The sequence below is a fragment of the Aquarana catesbeiana genome, linkage group LG05 (genome assembly GCF_042186555.1).
Source record: "Aquarana catesbeiana isolate 2022-GZ linkage group LG05, ASM4218655v1, whole genome shotgun sequence".
Classification (NCBI taxonomy): Eukaryota; Metazoa; Chordata; class Amphibia; order Anura; family Ranidae; genus Aquarana; species Aquarana catesbeiana.
The window spans coordinates 540,007,016-540,021,728 of NC_133328.1; the positions used below are offsets into that span (position 1 = coordinate 540,007,016).

The 14,713-nt window shown below is 43.3% G+C and overlaps 1 protein-coding gene across 2 annotated transcripts in view; it reads right to left on the bottom strand.

The window, feature by feature from the left end:
• Positions 1–14,713, bottom strand: part of UBE2W (ubiquitin conjugating enzyme E2 W) — a 69,002-nt gene that overhangs the window by 12,304 nt on the left and 41,985 nt on the right. For both annotated transcript variants that reach the window (XM_073631811.1, XM_073631812.1), the window contains 3 exons: positions 8,858–8,960; positions 7,538–7,693; positions 1,668–1,743 (listed from right to left, as the gene is read on the bottom strand). In XM_073631811.1, coding sequence (XP_073487912.1) covers positions 1,668–1,743; positions 7,538–7,693; positions 8,858–8,960 — 335 coding nt within the window. The remainder of the gene's footprint in view (positions 1–1,667; positions 1,744–7,537; positions 7,694–8,857; positions 8,961–14,713) is intronic.

Here is a 14,713-nt window from a genome sequence, read left to right on the forward strand (position 1 = left end):
AAAACGCTACCAAAAAAACTGTTAGCGATCGCAGGGATCAGGCCTGACTCTGCGAACGCTGCAGTTATGCGTTTAGTGTTTTGTAAGTGACAGTGATCGATCGATACTGCACTTGGGTGGGCTGGGCTGGGCCGGGCGGAGGGGCAAAACGCAGGTGCTAGCAGGTATCTGGGCTGATCCCGCTAACACTGCGTTTTTGGGAACCCTAAACTGCTGGGGAAGCTAGTATAGATCTGAACGGATCAGATATTGATGCGATCAGATACTATACCACTAAGGGAGGCGTATGCTGCGTGCGTGGGTGTTAGCGGTACTGGCGCTAATCTGACGCTGCCTGGGGCGACGCATATCACCGCCGGGCGACCAGGGGGCTAAACCTTTATTCGGTAATAAACGGCGGGTGCCCTGACACTATAAAAAATAAACGAACTAACCAGCGTCACCCGTAACGGTTATACGGTGATCAGTGGTGAAAGGGTTAACTAGGGGGCAATCAAGGGGTTAAAACATTTATTAGATAGTATATGGGGGTCCCTGTCGCTATAAAACGCTGACGGCGAACCTAAATATTTACGTCCCTAACTAGCGTCACCAGCGACACTAATACAGCGATCAGAAAAATGATCGCTTAGCGACACTGGTGACGGGGGGTGATCAAGGGGTTAAAACTTTATTAGGGGGGGTTAGGGGGGTATCCTAGACCTAAAGGGGGCCTAACACTCACTGCCCTAACACTGTAACTGTCACAAACTGACACCAATACAGTAATCAGAAAAAAAAAAAAAAAAAAAAAAAACCTGCTTGGTGTCAGTTTGTGACAGGGGGGGGGATCGGGGGGCGATGGGGGGGGGGGGGGGGGGGGTCGGGGTGTTTTGTGTGCCTGGCATGTTCTACTGTGTGTGTAGTGTTGGTGCACTCACATACCTGTCTTCTCTCCTCGGGCCGGAACGGAAATTACCGAGCCGAGGAGAGATGACATCATTTCCTCTGCCTCTGTGTACACTACAGAGGCAGGGAAATGATCCCATTGGCTGGGAGCGATCGCGAGGGGGGGGCCACGAATGGATGGCCTCCCCCTCACCACCGATCGCCGGGGGAGATTTGCCGACCGCCGCAGGCACCGGGGGGGGGGGGGGTCCGATCGGACCCCCCACCCGCGGGCAGGCGAGGACGTACCTGTAAGTCCTTTTGCCTGCCCGTGCCGCTCTGTCGACGTACATCGTCGTGCGGCGGTCGGCAAGTGGTTAATAAAAGTTTACTTACCTGTCCAAGGATCCTGCTCTGTCCTCAACCGGGCCAGTTCTTCACCGGTCTTTGTGTCTCTGGCACCGGCACGTTTACTACTTCACTGCAAGCTACGCTGTGCTTTGTACATAGCTCCGGCACATCCAAAAGGTGTGGGGGGGTGGTTGGGAGAAAAGCAGAACTTTCCTTTTTGGGTCTAGTTCTGCTTTAACCTGGTAAACATGAGAAAGGGAACCTAGAGTTCCACCTGCTGGCTCAAAAAGCAAAACTCATATACATTATGGCATGTGTACTAAACAGAAAAAGAAAAGATTTATACATTTTCTAAGAAAAACATACCATAACTTATACATTCCATTTAAGCAAATGGCATTTCTGTTTTTAAATAAATAGATTATGATGTAAATCACTTATACACTTACCATGGTACCACCATTTTGTTTTCTTTGGATTTTTGTTGCACGTTCTTACATAAAAGGAATTATCTGGAGGTCTTCTCTAAGGAAAAAAGGGGGAAATAATAAAACAGACAAAAATAAGCATGTCTTACACAAGCAAAAAAGAGAACCCACCTTTTTTGCCTAATAAATATCAAAAGCAATTCGTTTGTAAGTTCTTACCTAGTACCTGTAATGTCTGTTCCTATTGTAAAAAAAACAAAACAACTAACATTCAAGGCGCTTTATAGTTTAATGGGTTTGCTTGCACCTGTTATCTGTAGATTGCATTCCAGTAACGATCAAGTAGCCTGACAGCACTGGTCTAATACTGCAGATCAGAAGGCACTCCGATTAGCTTTCCATCATGTGGTCATCATAACAACCAAATCATAGTGATCACATGGGTTTGCTTACAGTACAAAACTACCAGCTCAGCTGTCACAGAGCTGTGCCTGTCACAGAGAGTCACACTGACAGCTGCCTCCAGCATGCTGCAGAATTTTTATTATAATACAGACAATAAAAAAATATAATAATAATACAAAATAAAAAAAAAATAAAAAAAAACCTTTAAAACTGTATTACTACTATGTAAGTGTTGAAGTGATTGTAAATAAAACATTTTTTTTTTAACCACTCCCGGACTGCCCTCCGTGGATATACGTCGTTACTTTGACGTTAAATACCGTTGTTATGGCAGCAGATAGCTGCCAAAACCCTGGTATTTTTATCCATGGCCGAGGATCCTCTTTCACATAAAAGTGGTCTCAGCGGCGGATTCATCACGAGATCACTTTTATGGGTGGCGGAAGAGGCGCCACCCCCTACCGGGTGTCTCCGCTTGCCAGAGCCGTTGGAAGTGGCAGAAATGATATGATCACCGGCCCTAAAAGGGAAAAAAATGTATTTGCTTTTAAGCGTAAATTTGAGATCTGAGTTCTTTGTGACCCCAGATCTCACAATAAAGAGGCCCTGTCATGCTTTTTTTCTATTACAAAGGATGTGTTCCCATTCTTTGTAATAGGAATAAAAGTGATCCAAAAACATTTTTTTTAAACGGACATTGTAAAAATAAAAAAAAATAAATAAAAAAAATGTAAAGCTTCCCATCCCTTGGAGATCGCACGCAGAAGCGAACACATACGCAAGTCACACCCACATATGTAAATGGTGTTCAAACCACACGTTAGGTATCGCCTTGATCGTTAGATTAAGAGCAATAATTCTAGCCCAGCACCCCCTCTGTAACTCAAAACTGGTAACCCATAGAAATTTTAAACGTCGCTTATGGAGATTTTAAGTGCCAAAGTTTGTCGCCATTCTACGAGCAGGTACAATTTTGAAGCATGACATGTTAGCTATCAATTTACTCAGCGTAACATTAGCTTATACATTATAGAAAAAAATTGGGCTAACTTTACTGTTTTCTTATTTTTCAATTAAAAAAAGTGTATTTTTTTCAGAAAAATTGCGTTTGCAAGACCTCTGCGCAAATACATCGTGACAAAGTATTGCAACAATCTCTATTTTATTCTCTAGGGTGTCTGCTAAAAAAAAAAAATTATAATTTTTGGGGGTTCTAAGTAATTCTCACAAAACAACAATTGTCAAAAATAGACTCGATCTTTAAAGAGGAGGTCCAGTCCAAAAAAAAAAAAAAAAGGTAAAAGTCAGCAGCTACAAATACTGTAGCTGCTGATTTTTTAATATTGGGGCACTTACCCGTCCAGGGAGCCTGCAATGTCGGCACCCCAGCCAATCTTCGGATCGTCTCATAGGTGCTCCTGCCGCTATTCCTTTTAAGGGAATCAAGCAGTGAAGCCTTTTGGCTTTACCCCTGGTTACCTACTGCTCATGTGCGAAGCGTGCTTTCTAATTGGCCCGACGGCAATGGAAGGAGGACGGGGGCTAAACTTCCGGGAGATCGGGCCGCGGCCGATCTCCCGGAAGTGGGGAAGGAGACCTGTCATAAATGGGTGCCAGTTCCCCCCTCCCCCTGAAAGGTCCCAAATGTGACACCAGGGGGGGGTGCACTTTTGGGTGGAACTCCGCTTTAAGTGGTTTCAAAGTAACAAACATGTCACTCCTGCTCTGTGCAATGGTTTGGTTGTTGGTTAGGGACACAAGCAGCCCCAACCCTCCTCTTCTGGGGTCCTTCACCAGCACTCCTAGTTCCTCCTCCCTTCTAAATGCCCACATAGCATATGTCTCAGCCATGCCCCCTCCCCTCTCCTTACATGCTGTGACTGACAGCAGCGGGAGACAATGGCCAGACCTTTTTTGGAACTTTTTTTTTTACAAGTTTAAATTCAAATTTTGTGTAAATGGCAAGTTTTTAAAATATTTTTGACGATTCAACAGCTTAAAACAAAAAATATAAAATAATTTATTAAAACAGTGTACCAAATAAAATCTGTATATGCCTTTAAAAAACAATAAAAATATCTTCAGTAGATAAATCAGTTACAGAGTTATTGTGAAGTTAACTGGCACATACAGACGCTGTGAAATTTGGTTTGGCATCTAGGTTTCAAAGACCTCTGGTTACAAAAGGGTTAAGTAATATGACCATTTGAGTAGAATAAAGAAGATTCTCCTGTACTATAAGATCCTAAACTACAGTATATTTTGGTAGAAATTTCATACCACAATAAGGTAATAAGGTTTGCCGATAAGCAAGCGATGGCCGAGACAACTGTTCTGAGGCTATGTGGTTAAATCTAGGTTAAATTCCTGAGCCAAGAACAAAATGACCTCAATTTGATCTTTATGCAGATAATAAAGCAAACCTGCCCGCATTATACAACACTGCCACTATACCAAGACTGATATTAAATGGTTATGTAATGAGCCCAGATGCTTCCTGATGCAGGTCTAAATTAGATAAACCATTATTCATTTTTTCTGCCTAAAAAAGAAACTAAAATGGTTTTTAGCCAGTTTTATTGTTTAAAAGAATTTATATATTTAACATAACATTTACATAAACGGTTTACATTCTTAATTTACAAATAACTATTTAATATCGGGGGGGGCTTTCAAGTGATTTTATTTGAGCAGAATTGCAGACTTTCAATTTATAAAGCCCAGCAGTAGTTCTGCATTTTTTGTATTGTAATGCAGATACAGCATCCAGACAGCTTGTGCCTTTGAAAGAAGTGATTTTGAAGACGTGTGCATTTGCAATATTGACCATTTCAATTGTATAGCCTGAAATACAATCCACCATGTGCACAGGGCCGGCGCTAGAATGCAGCCACAGACGCTGGTTTCCCTACTCTTCGCCATAGAGACATAGATAAAAGGGGGGGTTAGGGGGTCTGAAGCCCAAGAGCACCCTGCCCAAATGCTGTTAGTCCCTGCTGCTGCATGAAGCCACGCCATTCAGCCTCAGCAATCAGATCTGTCAGAGAATATAGGCTGAGCGTCAGTGTGGTCCCCAGACTTCCCCCTCCTCCATTCTTGCATTCCTACTTCTCTGAAAGTCGGGACAAGCACATGATTGGTTGCTAGGACATCAGTGGTCCTAGTAGCCAATCACGTGCTTGCCCCGCCCCCAGGCCCTAACATTCAGAGAAGGAGGAGGGAAAGGACGGAACTTCCTCCATCAGACGTGGCCGGCCAGGGAGTGACATCACTGCAGGCAGGAAACTGGGACACAGGGCAGGCTCTGCACAGATATTCCAAGCTGACCAGCGGAACTGAGCGACCCAGGTGAGCTGAATATCCTGCTGCTGGTACCTGTAAAAATCCCTTTCCATCTCACACCCCACCACTTCACCCACCCCCCACACTGCCTTACCTACCCCCCCATACCAGCTCACCTTCTAATCACTGTGCCTCCCTGTCACCCACCTAACCCCCCCCCCCCCACCCAGGTTACAGCATCTCCCACCCACCTCCCCCTCATTCCACCTCTCTCCTACCCACCTAAACCTTCCTCCCCAGTAAAAGCACTTTACACATGCCTCATTTTGCCCTGCTTGTCACACTGGAAGTGCTATAGTCTACCGACCCATGAAACAATGCACTCCCTATATGGTTGGTAGCTTCTTTCATTTGCTATAAAAGGTGGTATTCCTGCCTAAACATAACTATTCTCAAAAAAAAAAAAACCCACACACACACACACTTACTACTGACCCCTAAACTCTGCCTCACTTACTACTGACCCCTGAACCCTGTATCCATTCATGCCATGACCAATATTGAGCACAATGAGAACCGCACTGCTGCGCTTCCTTTTTCACAGCCAGGAGACTTATAATTTTTCACACAGGCCCACTGCTTTCAGAAAACGCCAGGACAACGACAGGAGCTATTGGCTCCTGCGGTTTTCAGCCACAGCTTGTGAGGGGGGTGGGGCCGAGCTCAAATCATGTTTGAACCCACACAACTGGCTTGCTATAGGGGCACTTGGGGGGTGGGGGGTGGAGCCAGAAGAGATGAATTGGGGCTGCTCTGTGCAAAACAATTGCACAGAGCAGGTATGACATTCTTGTTAAAAAAAAAACAAAAAACTTTACAATCACTTTAAGAGCATAGGCTTGGGCAATGATCTGTCTGAGCCATTTATAAATGGTGGGGCGAGAAGCTGTTCCCCTTATGGGGACCACTGGGACCTTCCAAGACAGAATTGGTCTTTATAACTGAGAAAGTGGCTGAGATATAAACTCATATAGCATGAACGACATTCAGGCAGTGAAGGGAAATTTTCTTCTGATATAGACAGAGATGGTAGAAAAAAAAAATTCTAGTTTAAAGGAAAAAGGACGAAACCACCTTAAAAAGAAAGGAGGCTCTAAGCCTCAACACCTTATAATTTCTGTAAGATCAAAAAGGAAAAAGCATAGAACTACACTTCTATCCTCTGTGGTCTGAGTCAACAATCACATTTGCAAGTAGCCCAATAAAATCTAGCATTGATGCAGAGAACTCTTCCCTGGATAAAGAGGAAGAGGGGCCACAGAGAGCTACGGTTGACTCCAAGCAGTAAGTTAACGTAAAGGATAAGTTCACCTTTGGGAACATGTTACATATTCCACCTGTTTTAAGGGTGGAACATGAAATATGTTCCCGATCCGGCAGTCGCTCGGCAATCCCTGCACTCTTTGTGACAGCAGTACAGGGAGAAGTTCCCTGTACTGTCACTTTTTAATAAACATCCTTTGCAGCTGTCAGCTTGTAGTTTTCAATGAACCACCACTGCTCTGTTCAGCGCCGTGGTAGTTCATTGATTTTTCCTGTCAGTGTAAAACAGCCTGCCTGTACGATGTACGGGGAAGACGGCTCACACTAACAGAACTTCTCCTTTTAGAGGAGGAGCCAGCCTTAGGAGGAACACTGCAGGCTGTTCTGGAACTGTCAGTGTATGACTGATTGACTATGTGCTGCAATGTAGCATTTAAAGGGGAATAATGTAAAACACATTCACTTTGAGCTTTGCCATTCAGCAATGTTGCATAAAAAACACTGATTGATTTGACCTAATTTTTTTCAGCAGACTTTGTTGACTATATTTTGTGGTAAATATGCAAGGGTGAGCAAATTACATAAACATTGCACTAGCAAACAAAGAAAAATGCTTTTTTCAAATTTACTATTTAAAAAAAAAAATAATAATAAAAAATAAATAAAAAAAAAAAAGAAAAAGAAAAATATATATGTGTACAAATTTTCTACAAAATTAAAACCCTAAATCTGTCCCCCCCCAAAAATGCTCTGGAATTAATGGGGAGAAAATGATTTGGGAACTCAAGTGGTTTATCAAATGAAATGAAGTTTGAAGGATTTCAACAAAGGAAAACCAAAATAACAACTAAAAAAAAATAAAACTTGTTTGTTGCTTTTACCTTCTCTTTGCAGCTAGATAGCATGCTGATTATGCTAAGACACACGGATTGCACTGATAGTGCAGGAGACCAGTCCTCCGTTAAAATTGATAAACAGATATGACCATTGCTATAAACATGAGGATGGACAGGGATATTATCACCGGTGAACATAACCTGAAAGAAGAAAACAACTAAATTTAGGATCTCAGCAATAGTTTACAAATGATATTTATAATCAGCAGTGCGGTTGCTAGTGGGAGCTAGTGAACTGCATTACTCACAATTTTCTTGCAATTCTTAGAGACTCCAGTGCCAGACAGAGCCCTGCTTGTCAAAATCTGCAGCCCAAATCAAAAAGTTGCAGCCGCTGCACATACCTTATGTGGCCCTCAGGAAAATTTGTTGCCCACCCCTGCACTAAAGCAAGAGTGTCACCAGTTCTGACAGATGCCTGCTTCCTCCACCAGGCACTAATGCATCTCAAGGACACAGTGGTGACGTTGTGGCTGGTGGGTAAAACCGTTCATGGTGGGGGATGCAGACATTGAATACACATGGAAATGCCAGCCAAATACTGAAGATTCTGCCACCGCCTACAGCCTTGAAAGAGAGGGTAGACCGAGGCACAAGGGGCAGGACAGGTGACAGCTAAGTGTTCTCTTCTTTCGCAAGGTGGGGTTTTTTTAAGTGCTTTAAACACTTTGTCACCTCTTTCATGGTGTTACAAAATTCCTCATGCATTCTTCTGACACAAAACGAGCAAAAAGGGAAAATGAGACTCCCTTGAAACTGCCACATCATATAGGCTGACTTGGAAAATTAGGTGCAAAAAACTTGAACCGGTGAAGTAAGCTTGTATGTAATTCAGTCCACCTACCTTCTAACTTTACATGACCACAAAACAAACTTCCTTTCACATAATTTCCAATCACGCAGGAACCCGCAACAATGCCACATCACCTCCTGAACTGTGGCCCGATTAATTTAACATGGCCTAGGGAACGCCAAGATTCTCCGTCATTTATGGAGCTTAGAGATTAATCAATGATCCAGTTTCACTAATCAGCACTCATATGCTACTGCACCACACTCTCCAACAGTTGCTCTACAAATTATTACCCATAATTATTATTATAGATACATCTACTTTGGCTTAAAGCCCAATCCAAGCCCAACTTAACTTTAAAATGGAGTGAGAATGTTTTTACTGCCATCTGCCTGTATCTGTCCAGTTCGACACCCCTCCACACAGACCAAAGGCAATTCAGCCAAGATAACATTTAAGGAGAATTTTTTTGTATTGTTTGTGGTGTTGTTTTTTTGTATTTGTAACATTACCTGAGGAGAATCAAAGGGATATCGACTGCTGAACTTAAATAAAAGTTGAAACTTCTCTCCTTCATATAATGTTCCTGGTGCCCCTTCCATATCTACGATCCACCTGTCAAAATAAAAGGAGACGAGTGAGACATGATTTGTCAAGCCTGCAGCAGAGCCGGCGATATTCTTCTTCTAGATTTCACACGGGGCGGATCTGTCCGTATGGTGTCCCTACGGGGCGGATCTGTCCGTATGGTGTCCCTACGGGGCGGATCTGTCCGTATGGTGTCCCTACGGGGCGGATCTGTCCGTATGGTGTCCCTACGGGGCGGATCTGTCCGTATGGTGTCCCTACGGGGCGGATCTGTCCGTATGGTGTCCCTACGGGGCGGATCTGTCCGTATGGTGTCCCTACGGGGCGGATCTGCCCGTATGGTGTCCCTACGGGGCGGATCTGCCCGTATGGTGTCCCTACGGGGCGGATCTGCCCGTATGGTGTCCCTACGGGGCGGATCTGCCCGTATGGTGTCCCTACGGGGCGGATCTGCCCGTATGGTGTCCCTACGGGGCGGATCTGCCCGTATGGTGTCCCTACGGGGCGGATCTGCCCGTATGGTGTCCATACGGGGCGGATCTGTCCGTATGGTGTCCATACGGGGCGGATCTGTCCGTATGACGTCCATACGGGGCGGATCTGTCCGTATGACGTCCATACGGGGCGGATCTGTCCGTATGACGTCCATACGGGGCGGATCTGTCCGTATGGTGTCCATACGGGGCGGATCTGTCCGTATGGTGTTCATACGGGGCGGATCTGTCCGAGCGGAATCCGCCTGCACAGCGGGGGATCTCTCCACTGACCAGGCAGATGACAGGTCCGTGTCAATCTGCTATGCAGAGCGGACAAGGACACAGTCTCTCCTCTATGGGGCTGTTGGATGGAAACGCACTGCATGTCCATTTCCATCTGATTGTCATCCGATCTGACCCGCTGGACAGAAGGGGAACATATCTCCATATGCCTGTTTTCAGCGGATTTTGTCAGATTGGATGCCCGGCGGGTGTCAGCAGACATCCACCGCCCCATAGAGGACAATGGGTGGTCTGATCGGGTCGGCCTGTCCGTTTTTCAGGTGGACCCGATCAGACCATCCATCCGCTGGTGTTAAAAGGGGCCCAAGAGTATACTTAGGAAGTCACTTTACTGGAGCTTAGGACCACTTACTACAAGTAAGATCAATATATATATATATATATATATATATATATATATATATATATATATATATATATATATATATATATATATATATATATATATATATATATATATATATATATATATATACACACACACACACACACACTCTGTTGTAGTATAGTGTGATACATCATTTAGGCTGGGTCCACACTATTGCCAATTGGATGTGGGTTTCCCCGCATCCAATTCACATAGCAGGAGATTGTAACCGGCTGTCTATGAAGCTGGTTCACACATCTCCGAAGCAAACTGTACAGGAGTCCTGTGTGTCTTTTGGTCCATTTCAGGTACGAATTCAGCCAAAAATTTAGACTGAAATCGGACCTGAAATGGTGACTCCTTGTTTGAGCTGCCGCATGCTGAAGTGTGAACCCAGCCTTAGTCGTGTAAACTTGTAAAGCTAGTGATAGGTCTTTTTACATTGGGACTCCGAAGTAAGCAAAGCCCCATTCATTTTGACAATTGTAAACCCAACACCCCCCCCCCCCCAAAAAAAAAAAAAGGTTTCTGGAGGAGAAAAGCCTAGTCACATGATATGTCAACCTCTCCAAGCACATGGCACAGTGTTGTGCGGAGAACCCTCCAACAGGCGCATTGAATAAATGGCGTGAAAAATGCAGAATGCTGTGTGGCATAAACACGGAGGTGTCCATTGTAGAGTGGATAGCTGCATCTGCACTCCATTATAAATAGGGTCCCTTGTGCAATGAAAGAATGCTCTTTTCTTGTATTGCTTTATTTGGGAAACCATAAGTAAAATTGTGAAAATTCACAAGACTCGCTTCCTCTAGAAACTGTTAGCTGTCATTTGACCCCATGACTTCCATAATTCACAGACTTAAAACAGACTTAAAACAAATATGGAGATCAAATTAAAAACTTGTTCCAGGTCAGTGACTAGGGCTGTATTCACACCTGAGCATTGCATTTTCGGGCGTTTTCATGGGCGTTTTTGTACAGCGTTTTTGAGCTTTGGGTTTTTTTTATTAGCCAATAGAGAAAGATATAATCTATTTCATCATTTGTTGCTATGTTTTTAAGCTTTTCATCCACTATTATTTATTATTAATGTATTCATTTTTGTAAGGGGTTAGGCTTTAAAGGTTCTGGTTAGGGGGTATATTTATTTTTTATTTACTGATTATTTATTTTCTTAGGTTTGGGTTAGGATTAGGGTTTAATATTAAGGGTCAGTGGTTGTGGTTAGGGTTATTTTATTTATTTTTTTTTATTTATATTTATTATTGATTTCTGCTTATTATTGTTTATGCATTTATTATTTATCAATTATTTTTTTTTCTTTAATTATTGCATTTGAGCAGAAAAACGCTCAGAAATGTGCGGCAAAACATGCTAAAACACTTAAAAACGTGCAAATCAAGCATTTCTATGGAACAAAAAGCACTTCAAAAATACACCAATCTGCGGATTCGAGCTACAAAAAAAGCTCCAGAACTTTGAGCTTCAGGCAAATTGTAGTCGAGACGTGAACCACTCTCTATAGAGAATAATTGATTTTTTTTTTCTCCTCCAGCGTTTTAGAGCTTTGAACTTTAAGCTACAAAACGCTGAGGTGTGAATAGGGCCTACGTATTTTAAGAAGATGGTCAGCATAAAGTCAAATATGCAAATACAAATAGCATTTTCAGGAGAGTTTGGCAGTTGCAGCGCTCAGGATTCTTTTAACCACTTGCCGACTGGCTCCTGTACATATACGTCGGCAGTTTAAAGATGGATCTCTCGGTAACGGCAGTAACTGCTGCAACAACCGAGGTATCCATCTTTTCGGCCGGCGTTTCTGTTAACGATAATGGTGGTCTCTGCAGTGGATTCACAGCGAGATCACCGTTAATCGTCGGCGGGAGAAGGGCCAGCCCCCTCCCGCCGCTTACCGGAGCCGTCGGCAGCGGCGGAGGCGATCAGGACCTGTCCATGGCTGGGTATGGAGACGAGTGAGGGGAAGATGGCCCCCACCTGTCTCCATACTACAGCAGGGCGGATGCGATGTCAAAACGTCACTTCCACCCATACGTCTTAAAGGGCCATTTTTTGTGTGTCTTTTTTCTCAAATGACAAATTCTTTTTTTTTTTTTTTTTTTTTTATTGCATTTAAGTCCAAATATGAGATCTGAGGTCTTTTTGACCCCAGATCTCATATTTAAGAGGACCGGTCATGCTTTTTTCCATTAGAAGGGATGTTTACATTCCTTTAAATAGGAATTAAAGTGACCCAATTCTTTTTTTTTTTTTAAACATTATAAAATCAAGCAAAATAAATAAGAAAAAACTTTTTTTAAAAGCGCCCCGTCAAGCTCACGCGCAGAACCTAACGCATACCTGAGTAGCGACCGCATATGAAAACGGTGGTCAAACCACACATGTGAGATATTGCCGCAATTGTTAGAGCGAGAGCAATAATTCTAGCCCTAGACTTCCTCTGTAACTCAAGACATGCAATCTGTAGAATTTTTTAAACGTTGCCTATGGAGATTTTTAAGGGTAAAAGTTTGACGCCATTACACGAGCGGGCACAATTTTGAAGCATGACATGTTGGGTATCAATTTGCTCTACGTAACATTATCTTTCACAATATAAAAAAAAAATTGGGCTAACTTTACTGTTGTTTTATTTTTTTATTCAAAAAAAGTGAATTTTTTCCAAAAAAAGTGCACTTGTAAGACCGCTGCGCAAATACAGTGTGTCAAAAAGTATTGCAAAGTCTGCCATTTTATTCTCTAGGGTGTTAGAAAATATATATATATATATATATATATATATATATATATATATATATATATATATATATATATATATATATAATGTTTGGGGGTTCTAAGTAATTTTCTAGCAAAAAAAAAACTTGTTTTTAACATGTAAACACCGAGTCTGAAAAAGAGGCCTGGTCTTTAAGTGGTTAATAAAACTGGTGCGATTCTTCATACAGTGATGACAGCATGCATTGCTCTTAAGGGTTTTCTGCAAATAATTTCTGGAAAAATGCTCCAATTACTGTATCTCCAGTCACAGGAATTGCTGTATGCTTTGTTCTGGGTCCTGGTCCTCTGAGTACAAAGCTCAAAGTAACTGGAGCACATAATCTTTCAACAGGCATGACATACATATCATGTGTTCATAGAAGGCTGAGTAACCGGGATGGATGTGTGTTCTCAGTTCTCCAACATGAATGTGATACACAGGAACTGATGTGTGCTATGTACATTACAGCAATGCAGTGCGAGTGTGGACTGCCTACAATTGTTAACACTATACCCCTATAAATAAGAATACATGACATTGGCAGGATTTCTGCTGGGCACAGCCAAACTCCAAACAACTGGAAAATATGATCTGCAGCCCTGCTCCAAACATTTCCTCTAAGTATTAAAGGAACCTGTATTAAGATATATATATAAGCAGCACATTCTGAAAAAGGATTCAGACTGAGAATTCCCAAATTATTGGCTAAAAGCTTGTTCCAAGATCAGAGAGAAAAGAACCTTGAAAAAAAAATTTGGAAGGAAATTTTTAACTTTCGTTAATTTTCCAATACAGGTTTTCTTTAAAGGGGTTGTAAACCCTTGAGGTTTTTCACCTTATTGCATTCTATGCGTTGAGGTGAAAAACCTCTTGTAGTGCACCAGACCAGCCCCCAGAGCCCCCTTTTACATACCTGAACCTGATCGTTCCATCGACGGGGACGAGCACAGCAGCTCCAGCCACTGTCTCGGGTCCTCATTGGATAGCAGCGCAGCCACTGGCTCCCGTTACTGTCAATAAAATCCAGTAACACGGGAGTCGGGGCGGAGTCCTGCTGTCTGTATCAATGGACACAGCAGCAGGACTCAGGAACGCGCCCACACGGGTGCCCCCTTGGAATGCAGGCCTCCGAGAGGGCACTCGATGCGGGGAGGAGCCAGGAGCGCCATTGGGGGACCCCAGAAGAGGAGGATTAGGGCCACTCTGTGCAAAACCCTTGCACAGAGGAGGTAAGTATACCATGTTTGTTATTAAAAAAAAAATCTTTACAACCCCTTTAAGGTAGAACTTTGGCCGCTGCGGAATAAAAAATTGTCAAAATTTTGGAGAAGCTATTTCTTGGTTACACTCACTCCCAGCCCCCCCCCCGATCACACTGATGCCTTATACACACACAATACTCCAGCTCTCTGCCCCCCCCCCCCACTCTGTATCATACTGCTGCCTTACACAAACTCCTTATTGTGTCTCACCTCCTTATCCAGCAATGTGCTAGAGCTTCGTGCTTCCTCCCACAGTCTGTAACAAGCTGCCCTTGGAAGTCCCCTCCTTCACCTCCCGCTTTCTGCGCTACTCCCGGCACCTCCCTCTGAGATCAAAGAAGACGGAACTACAGAGTATGCATCGGGTATGAATGTGTTGACAGTATTGACTGTCAGTGCGCATTGAGAACAATACTGGAAACAACATTGGGTGGTAAGCATCTGCCAAAATGTTGATTTGTGGCAGAACTACCAAAATTTCTTGTGGTCCACAGACCACTGGTTGATGACCGCTGCTCTAGAGTTCATAAAGTACAGAGGTTAGCGAAGATTAGTCTAAAAACCTATATATTGCCTGTTAAAGTAGAACTATA